The sequence below is a fragment of the Delphinus delphis genome, chromosome 14, assembly GCF_949987515.2.
Source record: "Delphinus delphis chromosome 14, mDelDel1.2, whole genome shotgun sequence".
Lineage (NCBI taxonomy): Eukaryota > Metazoa > Chordata > Mammalia > Artiodactyla > Delphinidae > Delphinus > Delphinus delphis.
The window spans coordinates 49403722-49424192 of record NC_082696.1 but is presented as its reverse complement, the minus strand read 5'-3'; the positions used below and the strand labels follow the sequence as shown (position 1 = coordinate 49424192).

General features: G+C 55.6%; 2 protein-coding genes across 7 annotated transcripts; one reads left to right on the top strand and one right to left on the bottom strand.

The window, feature by feature from the left end:
- Nucleotides 1-2: 2 nt before the first annotated feature.
- SMPD2 (sphingomyelin phosphodiesterase 2) lies at nt 3-3280 on the top strand. The gene is made up of 10 exons (XM_060030117.1): nt 3-494; nt 676-772; nt 888-964; nt 1322-1415; nt 1564-1653; nt 1899-1981; nt 2108-2240; nt 2336-2440; nt 2621-2774; nt 2876-3280. The coding sequence occupies exons 1-10, from the start codon at nt 445-447 to the stop codon at nt 3262-3264; spliced, it is 1272 nt and encodes a 423-aa protein (XP_059886100.1). The 5' UTR covers nt 3-444; the 3' UTR covers nt 3265-3280.
- Nucleotides 3281-3403: 123 nt separating this feature from the next.
- On the bottom strand, nt 3404-15044 carry MICAL1 (microtubule associated monooxygenase, calponin and LIM domain containing 1). Of its 6 annotated transcripts, none has more exons than XM_060030112.2 (26): nt 14633-15044; nt 14029-14256; nt 12804-13102; nt 12503-12710; nt 12119-12223; nt 11815-11919; nt 11548-11703; nt 10717-10817; nt 9722-9979; nt 9353-9468; nt 9024-9150; nt 8741-8822; nt 8000-8147; nt 7401-7591; nt 7071-7162; nt 6906-6947; nt 6590-6673; nt 6318-6474; nt 5925-6001; nt 5366-5636; nt 5155-5249; nt 4777-4890; nt 4559-4652; nt 4279-4378; nt 4092-4165; nt 3404-3697 (listed from the first exon to the last, which is right to left on the bottom strand). In XM_060030112.2, the coding sequence occupies exons 3-26, from the start codon at nt 13059-13061 to the stop codon at nt 3549-3551; spliced, it is 3204 nt and encodes a 1067-aa protein (XP_059886095.1). In that variant the 5' UTR covers nt 13062-13102; nt 14029-14256; nt 14633-15044; the 3' UTR covers nt 3404-3548. The 6 variants fall into 6 exon arrangements, with proteins under 6 accessions (XP_059886095.1, XP_059886096.1, XP_059886097.1 ...); XM_060030113.2 differs by having other exon boundaries at nt 12804-13105; nt 14193-14256; XM_060030114.2 differs by having other exon boundaries at nt 14193-14256.
- Between the last annotated feature and the right edge of the window lie 5427 nt (nt 15045-20471).

The window sequence follows — 20471 nt, the reverse complement described above, 5'->3', positions numbered from 1 at the left end:
TGAGGCGTTCGAGAGGGTGGAGAGGGCGCGCGGGCGGCCGCCACCAGCGACGAGCTTCGGAGAAAAGGAACAGGGACCCCACGCCTAGCGTGCGTCAGCGTGGTTCGCCGCCGCCGCCCCCGCCATCCACGGACCTCCTCTGGGACCCCAAGCCCAGGGTCCTCCAGCGCGGTAGTCGCCTCCAGTCAGCGCCTGATTTCACCGCAGATCGCCTTTCCGGGTTGCCGCGCAGCCAGGTTGGGGCCAGCCGGCCGGTTGCCCGGGTAACGCGGGAGTCAGTCCCCGGGCGCGGGCACTTCGCGGCCGCGGCCTTCCCGGGAGAGCGGGAGTAGGGCGAGCACCTGTGCGCGGTTCCCCGCGGGGAAGGCCGCCCGCCCGCCGCTGTCCCCAACGCGACCGTCGCTGCGGAGGCCGAGCCGTCCCGCGCCGCCGAGCGTCCCTGCCATGAAGCCCAACTTCTCCCTGCGACTGAAGGTCTTTAACCTCAACTGCTGGTGAGTGCGCCCGCCGACCCGGGTCTGGGGCCGCCGTCCCCCTCGCCAGAGGCAGGAGGCCTTTCGCACAGCCAGCCCACGGCGCTCCCCTGCCCTACACCCTCGGGGTGCGGGGCAACCCCTACCTCCGGGGCCCGCGCCTGGCCCCAGCCGTCACCTCCCCTGCGCTTTTCGTCCTCAGGGGCATTCCCTACCTGAGCAAGCACCGGGCCGACCGCGTTAAGCGCCTGGGAGACTTTCTGAACAGGGAGAGCTTCGACCTAGCTCTCCTGGAGGAGGTGGGGCCGCGCGGAGCTGGTGTGGAAGCCCGGCGGGAGTGGGGGCGGCTGGGGCGCGGGCGGGCGCTCCCGCCCTGGGGGAAGGACCGGCAGGTATCGTCACCCCTCCCCTCAGGTGTGGAGCGAGCAGGACTTCCAGTACCTGAGGCAGAAGCTGCTCCCCGCCTACCCAGCAGCACACTACTTCAGGAGGTGAGAAGCCCACTGGCCCCGAAGCCTGATCTCAGAGCTGGAGGCCCTGGGCCCTGCCAGCCAGCCCTTCCCCGTGCTTCCTGCGCCCGCCTCCCTCTGCCCCAGCGCCCTCTCTTCTGAGTGTGGGAGCAGGAGAAGGTGGAATGAGGAAGACCTAGCTCTTCAGCTCATCAGATTTATCATCAGGCCATCCTGTCCGCCCACGTAAATGCCGTCTCTTTGAGCTTTGATCTGGGGTGGTACCAGCAGCAGAGGGAGAAACAGTAGCTGATAAGAGCTGGGAGACGAGGGAGGGGGAGGGGGCTGGGTATTTCTCTCCTTGCTTTTGTGGCTCTTGACTAGGACTTGGCTTTTCAGTGGCATCATTGGCAGTGGTCTCTGTGTCTTCTCCAAACACCCAATCCAGGAATTCACCCAGCACGTCTTCACCCTCAATGGCTACCCCTACATGGTGAGCCTGACCTCTGACCTCTTCCACGTCCCTTCCCCACCCCGCCGCCCTGTGACACATGGTAAAGGAGGTGGCCTTCCTAGGGCTGCAGGGGATGGGCAGAAAGAGGGTAGCAGTGCCCTGAGTTCCCGCCCCCTCCTGCCTACAGATCCACCACGGTGACTGGTTCTGTGGGAAGGCCGTGGGGCTGCTGGTGCTCCGTCTGGGTGGATTGGTGCTCAACGCCTACGTGACCCATGTGAGTGAGGGCGGCAGTGCTTAAGGCTGGGACAGGCGTCCTGGTCCTGGGAGGGAGAAGATGGGACTCCTCCTTTAGCCAGGCTGCCTTGGGGTGAGGCGTGGCAGCAGGATCTCCCAAGGCCAGTAGGCAAGGTTCACACATATTTTACCAAGCAGCGTGCCAAGTGACAGATGCAAGCTTGATTTACTCCTGCCCTTGGGACCCTCAGTCTCATCTGCAATTATCTCCTCTATCTTGTTCAGCTCCATGCCGAGTACAATAGACAGAAGGACATCTACCTAGCACATCGTGTGGCCCAAGCTTGGGAACTGGCCCAGTTCATCCAGTGTGTGAGCCTGGGCTTGACAGGGGAAGTGGGATGGGGTCCAGGAACTGAGGGTGGCTAAGGCCCCACTTTTAGGGCAGAGCTGGTGAGGGAAGAGTTCCCGCCTTACCATCTTGGTTCCCCCAGCCACACGTCCAAGAAAGCTGATGTGGTTCTATTGTGTGGGGACCTCAACTTGCACCCAAAGGACCTGGGCTTCCGCCTGCTGAAGGAGTGGACGGGACTGCAGGATGCCTATCTGGAGACTCGGGACTTCAAGGTGAGGACCTGCCTGATTATTTCCCCACCTACACCCTCAGCCTCTCTCCCTCCTCCTTCCCCCTGCATCCTCATTCAAGCCCACTCTTCACCTAGGGCCCTGAAGAAGGCTGTACGATGGTACCGCAGAACTGCTACGTCAACCAGCAGGAGCTAGAGCAGTTCCCCTTGGGTATCCGTATTGACTACGTGCTTTATAAGGTCAGACGTCTCCCTGCAATGTGCCTTCAGTCTCTGTCTCTCTTCATGGCATATCAGCCTATGCTGATTCTTTGTCCAACTAGTCTAGTCTTTATCAGTGGCGGCTGGAGAATGGGATAGCCAGGAACTGGTTCTCTGGGAAAGGCGCTCTCAGAAATTTCTCTCTGGCTCTTTTTCTAGGCGGTGTCTGGGCTATACATCTTCTGTAAGACTCTCAGAACTACTACAGGCCACGAGCCTCACGGCGGCAGCCCCCTCTCCGATCATGAGGCGCTGATGGCTACTCTGTGTGTGAGACACAGCCCCCCCCAGCACAACCCCAGCCCTACCCATGGTGAGTCAGCCCCATCCTTTTCCTTGGCCCTTCCCCATGGGGCAGCCCCATCCCTCCCTCAGACCCTCACTCTCCCTCCCCACTGTCCCGCTTTGTTCTAGGACCAGCAGAGAGGTCTCCGCTGATCAGTGTGCTACGGGAGGCCTGGACAGAACTGGACCAGGGCATGGCTCAAGGTCGCTGGTGGGCCACCATCGCTGGCTACGTGATTGGTCTAGGGCTTCTTCTCCTGGCGTTGCTGTGTGCCCTGGCGGCTGGAGGAGAGATCAGGGAAGTTGCTGTACTGCTCTGGACCCCCAGTGTAGGACTGGTACTGGGGGCGGGTGCCTTCTATCTCTTCCACGTGCAGGAGGCCAAGGGCTTGTGTCGGGCCCGAGCTGAGCTCCAGCATGTGCTGGGAAGGGCAAGGGAGGCCCAGGACCTGGGCTCAGAGTCCCAGCCAGCCGGGCTCCTGGGACAGCAGGAAGTAGACAGAGCAGAGGAACAATAAAGCTTGACACTTTGGTGGCACTGCCTTTTTCCTTGTAGAGGCAGTGATTGGGGCCAAGGGTCGGTGTGATTGTCACAGTGTAGACCTTCAGGCTCCTACACAGCTGCCCTCCCTGCACACTCCCCCACCTCCCCCCTGTAGGCAGCCAAAGTCCTGTTTACGGCAGAAGCTTTTTTATTGTAAACAGTGAGGCCTCTCCCAGGCAGCCCTGATGAACAGGGTGGCACTGACCTGGGGTGAGGCAGTCTTCCTTGCAGAGAAGAAGACAGGCAGCCTACCCTCTTCTAGCCCTGGGGCCCTGGCCCCGAGGCCAGCTCACTGAGCCTGCGCTCCTCCTGGAAGCGGATGAGGGCATCTCGCTGGTTCACCACGTCCACTAGCTTCCTCAGGACCTGGTCCTCAGCCTGCCGGTCAGCAGCTGTCTTCAGGGTTTCTGAAGGGAGGGGTGAAACTTACTTACTTAGAGAACAGAGAACGGGGAGGACGGCAGGGGAGGCACAACCTAATCCCGGCCTGTGTGACTTCTACAACCCCAGCTGTTTCCCACTCTGAATTTGGTTTATCAACACTAATGGTTTTCTAGCATTGTTTAGCAGCAATACCACTTTTAAAGGAATCTTGTGTAAAAGCCCAGTTGTGCAGCTGTGATTGAACTGAAGGCGCAGAATGTGGGCCTGGAGCCCCATCCTCTGGCTTCCTGCAGTTCAAGAAGCAATTCAAAAGGCAGTTCAGCCTCAGAGGTACTCAGACTAGAGGACTGTTGCCTGGGCAGTATCTGAGATCACGAGGCTTGTGCAAATACCAGCCTCTCCCCACATCCCACCTACCTTCCCGGTTCATGTAGGTTCGCAGTTCTTGGTCCAGCTGCCACTGTTTCTCCTCCAAGTTCAGCTCCTGCACCCTGTGGGGGGCAGGGATAGAAAAGGCACAGGTGTCTAGGGTGACCGAAGACCTGGCTGTGGGGCCTGGCTCACACGCCATTGCCCCCCACGCCCCAACTCCGACACCCCTTACGTGATCATGAGCTCAGCCTCCTCAGCCACCAGGCTGTTTTTCTTCTGAACAAGCTGTAGCAACTGTTCTAGCCATAGTGCCTTTTGCTGTTCGGGGGAACCTGACAAGAAGGAAGAAGAGGGGCCAGTCAGGCTTCTAAGGAGGGTCACAGGAATCACGGCATGAGGAACAGAACCTGCTGTGGGCCACAGCCTGGTAGTCTGGGGGTCGCTGGGGGTGGAACACAGGGCCAGGAGGCAGAGGTGTCCTAGGCTCATTTATCCTCCCTGTCTTCACTCACTGCTCCGGCTCCTCAAAGCCAGCTCCAGCTCCGTGCCCTTGGCCTCCAGCTCCCTCAGGGCAGCCTCGATCTCATTTTGTCGCCGTTGGATGGCCTGAGTACAAGACAGAAGGCCCAGGAGTCTGCAGATTGCTCAAGAACAGAGTCCCGGAGGAGCTCTGATCCCCAGTCTCAGAACCCTGATCCCGTTAGAACCTCCGGGAACCCCTAGGCCGCACCTGAGCCTTGCAGAACCGCTTCATCTCCTCCTCCTTAGCACGGCGCAGCAAAGTCCGACGCCACGTTGGGTAACTGTTCATGGTGCCAGAGTTCTTAGCCAAGTTCCACAGAACCTATGACAGGGTCAGGTGGATAGGGGTTGGGAAAGCTGCATTTGAAAGGGACCAGAAAGACCCTGGGCTGGAAGTGGGATAAGTTCTGATAGAAAAGGTGGAGGCCTAGAGACATGAAAGAGTCAGCCTGGGTGAGAAGACATTCAGAGTCATTTGGGCTCAAGAGGATGGGTGCTGTGGGTTTCTCCTGGGCAGGGGCCAGGGTATATTTAGTGGATGTGTGCTGGCTTGGGCAGAATAGGTGGCCAGGTTCCTCCCACTCACCTGTTCTGTGTCTGAGTCCAATGGCACGTCTTCCTCTGCTTCCTCGTCACTGGAGCAGGGACTCTCTTCTTCCTCCTTCTCCACGGCCACAAGAACTGAGCAGAGAAGTGGATATGGGCTGAGATCCGCAGGACCTCCCTCCCCATTCCCCACATCCCCGTCCAAGAATCCGAATACCACCCTCCCATCCCCACCCTGGGCCAGCAGCTACCTTGAGGGCTCTGGACTGGCATTCCCCAGCCCACAAAGCTTCCCTCTAGGGCCTGGCGGGCCAAGACGGAGCAGCTTCGGGGCGGCTTGGGTGGAGCCTCCATTTCCGGGTCAGGGGTGAGATGAAGGGAGGATAACCGCTGGCGTTCTGGGCTGGAGAGGCGGATCAGCTGACGGGTGGGCTGGCTTGGGACAGGAGTGGTCCCCTCCTGGGGGGCCCCGGGAATCGAGGGGCGTGATGGCATGTTATTCTCACTGTGTGTCAGAAGGTCCTAGAAGAGCCACCATATGCTCTGGTCAGTGACCTGGCCAGGGTGGGTTGAGGCAGCCCCTTGAGACAGATGTGGGCCCTGGCGTTCATTCATTTATGCCGTCTACCGAACAGTGTGAGGCAGTGTTCTAGATACTTGGGATTCATCAACAAGTAAGACGGTACAGAGATCCCTGCCATCATGCAGTTTACACTAGTGGAGAACATTCAGTTACCCCCAGCAAAGTCTCGGGCTTAGAGAGCCCTTTCCTCCTTCCCACCCTCCATCCCACACTTCCACAGCTTTTACCTGACTCTCAGGGCCTCTGTCGCTGCTATCCTCTTTGTGGCCTGGCTGGGGCAGGTGCTGGAGGCAGTAAAAATGTCCTGAGAAGGCGGGAGAGGGGAGGAGCCATCAGATGCAGGCAGCCCGGTGAACAGATGTTCGGTTTATCAGGGAAGGTGGGGGTGACAGGCCTCTGCATTGGCTGATAAATTTCTACCAGCCTCCTGGCTTCTCAGAACCCCGCATTTGGGGCTTTGGAGGGGACAGAGGAGACGGAGCTCAGGAGAAGAAAGTGTCATCTTCAGCCTGCTTCTACCTCATGCCCAGCACCCCGGTTCCCCTCCACCTTCAAGCTCCTGGCCCCCCCAAGCAGGGCCAGACCCAGAGTCCCTCTGAATGCCTCCCAGGCCCACTCACCATCTCCTGGGTGCTGCCCGTAGCCACTTGGCCATAATGTGGCCTCACAGATATGGCAACGGAAGCAGCTCCGGTGGAAGAAACGGCCATTGGCACAGAGGCGTTCCAGGATATAGAGGTGTTCCCCACACAGTGCACACAGATCCTCGGCACTGGCCTGCACCAACCCCCAGGCCGCAGGTCAGCTGGAGTCCGAGGCAGCTGCCAAGTTTTTCCCTTCCCCTCCCTGCCCTTCCAAGGCCTCTGCCTGCAGACAGGGCCCCTGTTCTCACCTCCTGGTATTGGGATGGGGGTGTCACTGGTACATCAGGCTCTGGGACAGGTGGCTCCTCAGTACTTGGGGTCTCAGCCTCTACCTAAAAAGGTAAGTGCTCAGGCCCAGAGGCAGAGGGGCAGGATCAGCTGGGGAGTCCATGTGTACAGATGAATAGAAAGGACTGGAAGGGATAGGGAGTGAGACTAGGAAGCGAGACTGGATGGTGCGGGGGGAGGTTACAAGGAGCTGGGGTGGCGAGCAAGGCCTGGGGGGACAGGATATGGGAAAGAGTACCTCAGGGAAGGGACTGTCCGGCCCCTGCGTGCATTTACCTCCACACGAGGCTTCTTGCCACCAGCATCCTCCCCATTTCCCTGTAAGAAGTCCTACGTTCTGAGCCCCCAGTTCTCCCCTTCCCCCATTCTGAACATCCTCATCACCCCAGGGATCCCCACAAGGAACCCACTGCCCAGGTCAACCCCACCCAAACTCCCCACCTGGGCCCGGGTCCGTTGCAGGGTCCTCTGCAGTTTGCCGAGGAACAGCACAGCGCTGGCAGTGCCTGGGGAGCCTTGGCTGACTGGGCCTGCTGGGAGAATCAGGGTAGATAGGGGGCCGATACTGTACCCCCCAGAACAGACAGCTATGTGCCAGCCCAGAAGGATAGAGGATACCTCTCCCAGGCTGTCCCGTAGAGGGCACGCTCTCTCACTCACACACACACACGCGCACACACACGCGCACACACACACACACACACACACACTCCCTCCCTCCCTCCCTCCCTCCCTCTTCACCCCACCCCGTCCTCCCCACCTCCGGGTCACCTGGGTTGTGAGGTGTGCTCTTGAAGGCACTATGGAAGTGGCTGAGGTAGGCAATGAGGCCCAGTGGGTCATTCCCTGCCACCATTGCCTGTGCGGACAACACAGGCGTGATGCCCAGCTCATGCTCTGCCATCTTCAGCGCCCAAGAAGTCGCTTCCAGAGCCCCGACTCCCTGCAGCTCTGAGGGTTCCCTGTGGGGCGTCAGGGAGAAAGGCCAGTGGGAGACCAGAACTTGCCCCATGGAAGGGGGAGAGAGCAGTAGGGGAGGGACACCGGGAAAGGGAGGAGAGGGCATAAAGGGTTTTTATTCTCTGTGCTACCTACCCCCCACCCCTCCCGTGACAACAGCATCTGGCCTTGGGGGGCTTCTACCACTCACAAAGCTCTCCGTATTGAATGCATTTGATTCTCATGGGCAGGCAGAGTCAGGCGGGAAATCTATCTCTAGGGAAGCAAAGTGACTAGAGCAGGATTATTAGCAAGGGGTGGCCTGGGACGCAGCTGGGTGTGCTAACTCCTACACAGTGATCGCCCACCATTCCACACTGCCTAGAGAGGGAGGAGCTATCAGGGACCCCCAAGCCCAATGCCTGACTCACAGCAGGCCGGGCCGCAGCCGGTGCACGAGGGCACACAGAGCCAGCCCATCCGCCCAGGAGGAAGACAGGTCGGTGACGTGGACCCCTGGGTACCCAGCCGTCTGCTCCTGGCACCAGTGTAGCAGCTCCTCCTGGGTGGCCACCGACCCTAGGAGAGGAAGCCACGCTGTACTGAAGGCACCAGGGCCCGCAGAGAGAGCCCAGCTGCTGGGTGCGGGGTCTATATGGGAGGGGGAAGCAGGGACCCACGCCTACTGGGCACCAGCCTAACACTCACTGTCAGCAGCACCTCCTTCATCCCAGTTTTCTCATTTGAAAAAATCTTTCTGGCAATAAAGTAGGGGAATGAATAGAGTGAAACCACTGCTGGCCACAGAGAGGGCAGCAGGCTATGAGCTGAGGGGCAAGGGAGGCCCAGAGATTAAAAGGAGAGGCAGGTTTGGGGTCTGCAAGGCGGGAAGGGGCAGACAGCTGAGAACAGTGCAGCTCCGCTGCCATCCAGCTGCTGCGTTACAGCGGCTGTTAGAGTGCTGAAATACTCCACACAAGTTGGCAAATGGCTGCTGCTGAGCACCCCACTGCCCTGCACTCTCCAGGAGGCCCCAAACATCTCCACCACCCAGCAGTGCTCCAGCACCCTGCTCCCTGCCACCAGCGTCTACCACTGTTCTGATCATTGGTGCTCGTGCCTCACTGCTTGGTAAATATTTTGGACATGGCCCCGGAGGAAGGCCTGCTCACCAGTGGCCGGCTTTCTTGAGTCTGTCTTGTCACTCATTCTCTGCACAGGCTCCTTGGCCTCCACATCATACAGGTCTCGTACCTAAGGCAGCCCCTTTCAGGTCTCCAGGCAGGCGGACCACACACACCCCCGCCGCCCCCCCCCCCAGCCCATGGGGGAGGGGCTGCCTGGGTGGGACTCACCCGCAGGGCAGGGACTGGGCAGACCACAGGAGGGAAGGCCTGACCTGGGGTGCGGGAGCTGACCCGGGAAGTCTTGGCGGGTGGTGCCAGGGGTTCTGACCTGACTGGGGGTCACGGCCCGGAGATTCAGGTTGGGATAGCGGGAGGCTGGGTCCAGCCCATACTGGGCCACATTGCGGTGCATGTTTTCTGGGGATGTCTGTGACAGGAGCTGGTACAAGCTCTCTCTGGGGAGATGAGGGCGGGATCGGGCACAAGTGGGAGGGCACTATCAGCACCCACCCCTCCAGAAGTGCCAGGCCTTTCCTGCGTTCTCTTTTCTCTACGCCCCCATCTACTCAACCAGCATCCCCGACCCTACTCCTGACTCTTGTCCTATACCCAGCCCTGCCCCCACCCCGCCCCCCAACTCCCCAATTCAGGCCTCACCTCTCTGCCAACACCTCTAGGGGCCCAGCGCCCTCTGCCCAGCGCTTCACCATCCAGGCGGCGTCAAAGGCTGCCAAGAAGCCCCGGGCCACTCCAGTGCCCAGGGGCCAGAAGGGCTGCAGGGGCAGAAGGACAGGAAACAGTTCAGGGAGAGTCCAACAAGGGTGTCCACGCCCAGATGACTGCAGGGCCATAGCAGAGGGGGCCCTGACACACCAAGCCACCTTCTGCTCCTCCTTACAAGAAGCAGACCTTTTTATACCCCCTCCTTCCCACGAGGCTGCTTCCTCCCCCAGCCAGGGAACCCCTGTGCCTCCTCACAAGGGGTCCGGAGAGCCCCTCCCCAATCAGCGAACACTGACCCCTCACCTCCACCAGGCAGTCCCCAACCAGCCCCAGCAGCAGGCGGGCGCCATGCTTCTCCTGCACCCGAGCAGAGCTCTCTGCCCGCATCATGCTTGTGAAGTCAAAGGCAGAGACGTCGGGCCGCCCGTGGGCATCCTGGGCAAACTCCAGCTTCCCAAGCTTGCCGTGGGTGGCGAAGTTGGCAGCTGCCCGAGCAAAGCGCTGCAAAGCCTCGGGCGCCACGTTGGCGCTGCCCAGCAGCCGGTCGGTCTCCGGCCAGTCCTATGTGGCCAACAGATCAGAACCAGCAGGGTCAGTTGGGCCATCACATCCCCTTAGGTGTAGAAGGTACACATCCTGAGGCCCCAGGAACGGGCTTCCCCAGACTACACAGCAGTTGAAGGCTGAGCTGGGAGGAGAATTTGAATGTCCAGCCTCCCACACTCGAGCCCTGTCCTCAACTCTCAGCCTGCCGCTCGCTGGGGGTCCCAGGTCCCACCCTGCCTCCAAGGCCCAGTATCATTACTGTTACCATACACCTGCTTTGGACAAGTCACTGAACTTCTCAGAGCCTGTTTCCCCATCATTTAGAGATAACGTACCTAACTTCTCAAGGTACTCGTGTGGATTAGGTGAGAAAATGAACATAAAACTCAACAAAGTACCTATCACATAGTAGGTGTTCAACTAGTTCATTCAGCAAATACTTTCAGGGTGCTTACTACATAGCAGGCACCATTCTAGGCACTGGGAATCATCAGTAAACAAGAGACGGACAAAACCCCTGCCCTCATGGAGCTTACGTTGTGTAGTCCTGTGGCTGGTATAAGGTGTTTAGCCCAGAATATGATTCAGGTTGCCACGTAAGTCCCAGGGGAGAAGAGCTTATCGAGGTGGAGGAAGCGCCATCGCAGAGAGGAGGGACTCCCTCCACACCCAAGGAGAGACTGTGTCCAGGCCTGGCCCCTACCTCCCAGGGCCCACCACCCAGCCCCTCCCTGCCTGGGCCCGGGCCCCACCTGACGCAGCACCCCCAGCCGTAGCAGGCACTGCTTCTTGGCTGTCATCACAAAGTAGTGGGTGTCATCCTTGTAGTACACGATGTTCTCCAGATCAATGCCTGTGGGGATAGGGCAGGGTACGAGGAATGTGCCTCGTCATCATGTGTCACCTCTCCAAATACCCCAGCCATGCTTGACCTCTGAGAGCTGGGATCACAGCTCAGCCTGCAGCAGCACCTCTACCCACACACACACAGGGGGGGCCCATGAGTTCTGGTGGCACAGCGGACCATCTGTCCCAGGCCCAGGAGGCCTAAAGGTGTGGAGCAAAATGAGAAACTTGGGTGGGGTGGCAGCTGGGCGATGTGCACCACATAGTCCACAGGCTTGCAGAGGACAGCCCGGCTTCTCCGACCGGGATGTGCACACTCCAGGGGCCGTGGCAGTGCGAAGCCAAAGTAACCACAGGGCATCTTCTGGAAGTACCACATCCACTTTCATTTTGAATATATAGCATTTTGTTTTGCTTTGTTTTTTTGAATTCCTGAATTTTATTTTATTTATTTTTTATACAGCAGGTTATATAGCATTTTTATATTAAAGCATATGTAAAGAAGCACAAAGCAAAATCCCATGCATTTTGCGAGAGATTTCTAAGACTCGTCATGCTGGGTGGCTGAGTGGGGCTGTGGCTGCTGAATCCCTGGGGGCTCAAGTTCTTTGCTGCCATGACCACAAAGATGGAAAAGTACGGGATTCCTTGGACTGTGGACAGGTCTGAGAGGGAGAGGTGGGAGGCAGGCCACAGTGAGGCACGAGGGGGGCAAACCCTGTGAGGGTGGTCCTGACCTGTGGCTTTAAGCAGGCTCTGGAAGAAGCTCTGGTTGTAGATCCTGGCCACGCCGCTGATCTCGGGCACCTGTGTCTCTTCCACCGTGCGCCCGTTCACAAAGTTGGCCGTGATGCCAATGGCCAGTTTGCCACGCATTTCCCGCACTGTGAAGCCTAGAGGTGGGGACGGGGGGTGGTGGCAGGAGGACGACTGGTGTAACAGCCTAGAAAGGCCCACAAGGAGCTCAAGATGCTGGCTTCTTCGAGGGAAGGGATATCACTCACCTTCAGGGACGAATTTACCTCCAGCTGCAGAGATGAGGACATCAAATTCATAGTTGGCCAGTTGGGCTGGGGGGCTGGGCTGGAACTGGGCACGCCAACCACTCCCTGGGGCAGAGGGTGTGTGGAAATCTGAAGGGGCCCCTGTATTCCCAGGACAATCCAGTGAAATAATTAAATAAACGTTTAAAGGGCTTTATGGTTTAGAAAGCAATGACACACTATCAAATTACACCTTCACAACAGCCATGGAAAGTAGGTAAGGAAAAAAATACTTGGGGGTCCTCGGGAGCAGAGAAGTACTTACCCTTTCTGGGAGGGGGCTGAAGGCCAGTGAAAGTGACACCCCAGTGAATTTCCACCCCCAGCAGTAATGCAACTTTCAACAAAAGCAGCTGAAGTTGCCGGATGCCTGGAAGGGAGAGGACATTAGGAACAGGGACCCCAGGTTCCCACAGCCTTCCCAAGCACCAGTGTGTTCCTGGTCAGAGCCGGAGAAGGTCTTAGAAGTCACTCAGTCCAACTGCCCATTTTACAGGTGAGGGCCCTGAGTCCTGAAAGCCGCCTGGCTGAAGTGAATCTTATCCACCCTGCCTCTTGGCCGGCCCAGCAGCAGCCCCCTGACCCCCTCCACTGGCCTGTCTCTAGGCCCAGGCTCACCCGCCCCTCCAGGCCACCACATGGTGCTCACTGATGTGGTCCAGGGAGCCTGTGCAGAAGCGCCCATAGAACTTCTTGGCGCCGAGTGCCCGAAGGTCATGGATAGTGAAGGGCCAGAGGTGGAGCACGTTGTGACGAGAGAACTTGGTGCGCTTTTCCACCAGCACCACTCGGGCCCCAAGCATCGCCAGCTCCACAGCAGCCCGCAGCCCACAAGGTCCAGCACCCACCACCAGGCACTGCGAACACACAAGGCAGCATCGGCATGGCATCTGGCCCCTCCTCTGACTTCCCCCACTCTCCAGGCCCCATCCCAGGCACCGGGTACCCACCTTAGTGCCGGTGCAGGCCCGGCCCTGCTGGTAGACAGGCTGGCTTGCTCTCTTGTCCAGCTTGGCCCACAGCGACTTGGCACTCCAGTAGTTGAGCTGGGCCTTGATCTTGTGGTACTGGGGCAGCCCCCCACCGGGCTCCAGCCCCAGGGCCCTGCATAGCCCCTGGAAGCTGCTCAGCACATCCTGGCACAGCTGGGCCTGCAGGACGCTCTCAAAGTGGGCATGTGCTGGGTTGATGGAGGTGGGTGAGGCCATGGAGACCTCGGAGGCTCCCAGGGAGGGGCAGGGGCACGTGGCTGCTGGAGAGAAGGAAGGAAGAGAAGGGAAGAGGCTGGAGAAAGGAGGAAGGGAAAAGGAAGGGGAGAAGAAAGTCTGGTATCCCCAGGGAGCTCCAGGTCCAACCCTGATTGGCTCTGCTGCTCTCTGCCAGCTGCTCCAGTGACAACTGCTATCCCTTCCACTCCAAGTGAAATTTGCCAAATTTGGAAATGAAAAATCAGCAGTCCTGGGCACAGAGGGCACACGGAAAGCCAGGGAGCCTCCAGCTCAGCCTTCTTGCTCAGGGATCTCCAAGCCCTGCTCCATCTCTGGGGCCCAGGGGACAGGAATTCTTACCCTGCCTTCTCGGGGCCCTGGAAGCAGAGCACGGGTAATTTCTCGGATGTGAAGAGGGCAGGGTGCCCAGGAAGAGAGCTTTCCGTGCAGTACAGACAGGGACAGATCTAACACCGGCAACCCCAGCTGCTAGGCACATGTACTGCCCTATCTCACCCCAAGCCTCCCTGTGCCCAGCACCCTCGAGGGACTCAGTGTGACGCTGGGTGTGGGGTGCATCTTATGCCAGGGGCAAAGTTCTCCTCCTTAGCGCTGCTCATTGCCTCACCACGGGGAGGAGATGGTCTCTAACCCTGTAGGTTCCACTTCCCACCACCAAAATACTGCACGGAACAGCCCCAGGATGTTGCATCTGACTGAGTAACACACAACTGGGTCTATTTCTGACTCACTGTGGTCAAAATACTTCCCTTGTGACTTGCCACTGCTCCAGTGGGCCACAGTACGGCTGGGGGACTGCGGGGGCGACAGGGCAGCAGGGTTCGCCCCTCCCAGCTTCCTCTCACTCCCATTGACGCCCCACCCCATCCCTGCATGCTCTCCCAGGAATCTCCCGAAACAAGGCCTCCCTTTGTCCCCTTCTCCCTCGCTCGGGCCCCCACGCAACTTGAGGGGTGTTGGAGAGAGCTTTCTCACGCTGGGACCCGGAGGAATCAGAGGGCACGGGGATTCCTGGAGAACTGCCCACGGGGGAGTTCGAGTAGGAGGAGGGTGGCACTCATGGGGGGAGATCCTTGGGCTGATCCCCCTCACGCTGCTCGGTCGCCTCACCGGTCCCTGCCCGAACCCAGCGGCCGGGCCGAAGCAGGAGATGAAAATCGCCGCCGCAGGTCACCTGGATGGGGGCGGACGGAACGTCAAGAAGGGCGAAGGTCTCTCTTAGGGGGTGGGAAGGAGGAAGACCTCGGCGAAGTGGGGAGAGGGGGGACCCAACCTGGAAACACCAGGACAAATAATGTGCGAGGGGTGGACCGGTCTGGAAGGATGGAGAGGGAGCTGGACCACTGGCAGCGGGGGTCGGGGGTACTCACACTCCAGACCGTACAGTTTGAGGAGGGGCTGAGCAGGACGGAGGTGCAGAGAGACGGGCCGGACCGGCCAGGCGGAATTCAGGAGCGCCGCGAGCCACATTTCCCCGGAGGCGCATCCCTACTCCTACCCCGGGCCTCCGCGGGCGGGGGCCGCACATTTGGCGCAGCTGGACAACTTACCCGGGGGCTCGGGAGCCCGTAGGGGCCGCTTCCTGCCAGGCGGGCGTCCCAGTCCGGCGGGTTGGGGGACGGGGACGGAGGAAGGGAGTTGGAGGAGGCGCGGACCAAATGCCGGGATTACAGGGCAGCACGCAGTGTGTAGGCTCCCGCACCAGGGCACGCGGCCCGCAGAGGCTTTATTCGCGCCTCATTAGCATCTCATTACCCGGCGTTTCCCGGCTGGGGGCAGCCAAGGGCCCGCCCATGGCTGCAGGGTGGTGCCCGAGGGCGTGGCGCAGCCGGCGCCGCTTTCCGCTTGAGGGCCGAAGACCCGGGCCCCGCCTGGTGGGGGCCAATGAGAAGCGGGTCGGAGGTATCCGGAGCCCTACTGCGCACCCGCGGCCTCCGGCTCCTTCTCAGAGCCTGCGCCTGAAAGCTAGCGCTTCCCGGGAGGGCGAGGCCACCCGCCCTTGCGCAGTACGTACTGCGTGGCCGCCCCCCGAGAACTGGGCGGAGAGGGCGCTCGGATTGGGCAAGAAGTTTGCAGAAGCTGTTGGATCCGTAGGTAGCATCTGCGTCCTCCTCACCTCTCCTACCAGGAGATCCACGGCCCGGGCGCCCCACGATGGATCCAAGCTCGGGGTCCGCCTCCCCTGCAACCAGTCTGCCTCTAGACCCGGGCTGCGGGCAACAGGCACGGATTTAGAGCCCTGGAAACTCGGCAATCTGCAGCTTCCACAGCGGCATGAGTGAGCGGGCAAGAGGGTCTTGGGCGTGAGGGTACTAGACCGGCGGAAATGAGAGGGGTGTTTGGGTGAGAGGCTAGTTCCCCAATATTCAAGAATGCCTTGGAGAAAGGACCCACAGAGCTGTCAGTGCTGAAAAGGGCTTGAGAGACCTTTGGGATCAACTTCCTCATATTCCCCATAAGGAAACAGCTGAATGTGAAGGCACTCTTCCAAGGTCATTCAACTAGTTAATATTAATAAAACATCAATCTCATTTGTTAAGCATCTACCATGAATATTACCTTAATCTCAGTGATCACATGAGTCCCACTTTACTGAAAAGGAAACCGAGGGTCACAGAGGTTCTGTGACCCGCAACAAAGTTACACAGCAAGTGGCAGAGCTGGTATGGAACCCAGGTCTATCTGGACTCCACTACACCAGTGTTGATCCAATGTGACAAATGAAAGGCTGGCATCGTAGAAGCTGTTTCTTGTTTAGAAGAAGTGACATAATAAACACTAACAAAACAGAGGAATGAATGGGAGGGTCCTCCCCTTGAGATCCAGGGACAGAAAAAAAATGGTTACCCTATGGCTCTTCCCTTCTCTTTATTCTCACTTTGCATTTTGTCTGGAAACCCTCTGAGAACAAGCAAGACCTGTATACTTATACTGCTCCCAGCTTGAGCTGAGAAGCAGGCAGGGAAGGGGAAATGCCTGCTCTCTGCCAGGAGAGGCCTGAATTCAGCCAGGTCAGGCTCAGGAAACTAGGACAGCCTCCCAGTTGGACCCATTCTAGCTCTTGAGTATGACTAGTTGAGTATGACTAGTTATTTGGCTTGAAAACAATTTGCCAAATATCTAAATGGAGGACACACCTGTATTTAAATACATAGTGTAAGAAGGGTTCTAAAGCCCAGTCTGAATGGGTTACCAGGCTTTTAGAATCACTCCATTTCCCTTTCATTAGCTGATGGTAAATAAGCAGCTGCGCTGATTTAGTGGATTAGCTGAGGCCCAGCAGGGGCCCTTGACTCAGTGACTTGTGGTCTCAGCCAGGCAGGGTTGTGTGGCTCTCTGAATGGCAGATGGTAAAATTTGTCTTTAAAAGAGATCACAGAACAATAATGACTTCATCAATGCTTAAAAAACGGCTGACTTGGGAGTTTCACTTTATGTTAATTAAAGATACACAGTGGAGCAAAGATCAATGGGGAATATGTTGGTTTGTAATCTAGAAGATCTGGCCAGATGCCAGCTTTGCTTCATACAAACTTACGTAACCTTGAAAAGTCACCAACCACCATGCTTCAGTCTTAAATCTAAATGGAGGCAGTTTAATTACTCAACCTCATCAACCCATTTTGATTCTAAAATCCTATTATTCAATGTTGGTTACTCTAAGAAATGTATAGTCCAGAAGGCCCAAAACAAGTTCTATTTAGATTTTCTTCAAAAAAAAAAAAAAGACCTCTAATTAAAAGAATAAATTATTATTTATCTACAAGTGTTTCTCTTCTTAATTAGAATCTTGAGTCATGATCCACATTATATGTGTATATGAAACTAAAAATACTGGCACAAACACTGGCTAATTCATATTGGGTCAAATAAGTGGTTGATACGTGCAAAGTCAGTTTGTGGTTTTTTGGTCATGCGGCACAGCTTGTGGGATCTTAGTTCCCTGACCACGGATCGAACCCGGGGCCTTGGCAGTGGAAGTGCCGAGTCCTAACCACTGGACTGACAGGGAATTCCACAAAAAGTTAGTTTTAAAAGAATCAGGGCTTCCCTGGTGGCGCAGTGGTTGAGAGTCCGCCTGCCGATGCAGGGGACACGGGTTCGTGCCCCGGTCTGGGAAGATCCCACATGCCGCGGAGCGGCTGGGCCCGTGAGCCATGGCCGCTGAGCCTGCGCATCCGGAGCCTGTGCTCCGCAACGGGAGAGGCCACAACAGTGAGAGGCCTGCGTACCGCAAAAAAAAAAAAAAAAGAATCACATTCTAGGACTTCCTTGGTGGCGCAGTAGTTGGGAGTCTGCCTGCTAATGCAGGGGACACGGGTTCGAGCCTTGGTCTGGGAGGATCCCACATGGCGCAGAGCAACTAGGCCCATGAGCCACAACTACTGAGCCTGCGCATCTGGAGCCTGTGCTCCACAACAGGAGAGGCCGCGATAGTGAGAGGCCCGCGCACCGCGATGAAAGAGTGGTCCCCGCTTGCCACAACTAGAGGAAGCCCTCGCACAGAAACGAAGACCCAACACAGCAAAAATAAATAAATTAAACTCCTACCCCCATCTTCTTAACAAAAAAAAAAGAATCACATTCTAATGTTTTTGCAAATAATCACTCCAGCAGTGGCCTAGGTCAAAAACCTGAGCCATTAAAACAGGATCCCTTTCCTCTAATCCACATCATGTTCTGTCTTCCTGCAATGCCATCCTTACTTCACCTCCTAACTTTTCATCTCCTGAGCCTGGAGTCGGAAACTAGATCCCTAGCACCGCAGGTGACGGTTCTAAGCCACCCTATATATGACTTTACACCTGTAGGTCAGCGTGTTCAAATACCACAGCCATGGTCCTGGGTCAGGAGCCATGGCTGCAGTGTAACCAGGCAGACACAGCTCCTAATGTAAAAATAATTATCAGCTGAGACCAAAGTGTAGCGTGCTGTGGACGGATATGAAAGTGTGGCTTGATTGAGATCAGAGGGTCAGGGAGGATTAGAGGGTGAGGAAGCAACACTTGAACTGAATTCTGACAGATGTGCAGACGTTAGTGAGACAGAGAGTAGGGGGAAGAAACCTTTCAAGCCTGAGAAACTGCCTGCCTTAAAGCCTAAGGCAGGAAGTTGCTGGGTATGTTTGGGGAACAGCTAGGAAGACAGTGTGGTTGGAAGTGAGAATGGGGAAGGGACCCAAGAGGAAGATGGGTTGGGGATTTTATTCTGAGTGCAGTGCGAAACTGCAGGATTGTAAGCAGAGCAGAGATAACGATCGTGTTTGCGTTAATAACATGATATCCACGCACTTAGCAAGGCACTCTGCTTGATGCTATGGGCACAATGGTAAGCCCAGACAGATCACCATTTCCAGCAGAGAAATGGGTGAGGGAGGGGAAGAAAGGCAGGCCTTGGCAGGAGTCCAGGCAAGAGGATATGGTGATGGTGTAGCAGTTGGGATTGAGAAGTGGATGGACTCAAAATATAGTTTGAGATGAAACTGACATAACTTGATGACGGATTGGGAGTGGGGGTGAGGAGGGGCCCATCAAGAATGACTCCCAGCCTTCTTTCTTGGCTGGTAAGAGTGAGAGAATCGAAAATTTCAGTTTCTCATTCTTTCTTACCCTTCCCTGCAACTTTATCCTCTATATGCCGCTTTTTATTCAAATACCTTCCCCAGAAGTCAAAGTGTGATGATTGCACAGACTCCGAGATAACACAGGCGACAAAGATTAAAAATACAAATATGTTCAAGATCTGTTTACTTTCCCATATTTTTGTCATGAGAGTACTTTCATACTTCAAACATTAAGATTATAGGAAAATCTGTTCAGAAGCCACTTAATCATACTAGAATTATCTATGAGAGGTAGATTTTTAAAATGTAAACATTCTTGTTTATATTCCTAATTTAGCCTAAGGACACTTCAGTTTAACTTTTCATCTAACAAGGATAAAATACAAATGAAGTAAAACCAAGAGCCAAACTATTCATTTGGAAAATCTTCAAATCCATATTTTAAATCGAATATTATGGATATTAATTCAAAATAAATAATAAATCTATGTTCTAAGACCGGGGAAGTTCCCTGAGCTCTGCTCAAATTTTTCCCTTTCTACATAGTAGTAGAAAGGGATTACAGTAGTATTTTTCACTTACATTAAAAAAGAAAAAAGCTAAGATCTCTTGCTAATGTTACCTAAACTTGTTACCTAAAAGCTTTCCTACTCTGGTACATTTCCAGTGAGAATGGTGATATGTGCACATAGTCCAGTCAACTTAAGTGTTTGTTGCTTAATTATGTGTAAAGAATTTGAAAGCAAGATAAACTATCGCAGTGACATTCCAGCTTCTTTTAGAGGTCATTCCTTTATACCTGCTGTTTACAAAAGGCAAGGGGGATTTTTTTTCTTTTTTAGAGGTAATTCCTCCAAACCTGCTCTTTACAAAAACAAGACAAAGCGTTTTCTTTCAATTCTTGAGAGTTTAGGCTTATTTTACTTTGGAAACTGAGGATGAAATTTTACCTGAGTACTTATAAGGGTAACAAAAATAAAGTAAATCAGACTTCCCTGGTGGCGCAGTGGTTGAGAGTCCGCCTGCCGATGCAGGGGACATGGGTCCGTGCCCCGGTTCGGGAAGATCCCACATGCCGCGGAGCAGCTGGGCCCGTGAGCCATAGCCGCTGAGCCTGCGCATCCGGAGCCTGTGCTCCGCAACGGGAGAGGCCACAACAGTGAGAGGCCAGCGTACCGCAAAAAAAAAAAAAAAAAGAAAGAAAGTAAATCTGCCCAAAATATAAAATATCCTCAATCAGAAGTTTAAAAAAAGTTCAAACAGAAGTTCAGGTTAATTAAAGCATTTTCGCTTTAGTAGTAACGTACAGCCAATTGGTAAATTTCAATTAAGCTTTAAATGAATAGTAGTAAAATACTGACCTAAGTATTATTAATATGGTAGTTACTGCATTTCTGTAGAAAGATGGTAACTTTTACTATTATTGTTCTATGTAAAAAGTTTATGATTGTATGCTAAAATTTCAGACAGACCCTCAATTTTAGTCTAAAAGGTTCTATTACATAAAGCAGATCATATGTAAAGAGAAACCCAGCTTAAAGTTTCAAAAGGCTGATGGTATTAAGCCCATCTGGTGGAAGCAGCCACCCCTGTGCCCCAGTTCTGGCTCTGCCACTTACTGTGTGACTCAGGCAACGGACTTCATCTGTTGGGGCCTCAGTGTTCTCATCCATAAAACAGGCATAATAATATTACCTTGTAGGAATGTCATGAGAATTAAGTAAAATATGATTGTGCTGCAAATGGGTTACAGGTGTGTCCCAGACACTGCTTCCCGCCTCACTCCAGCTGTCGTTGTTACTGGCTGAATTGTGTCCCCCCTACCA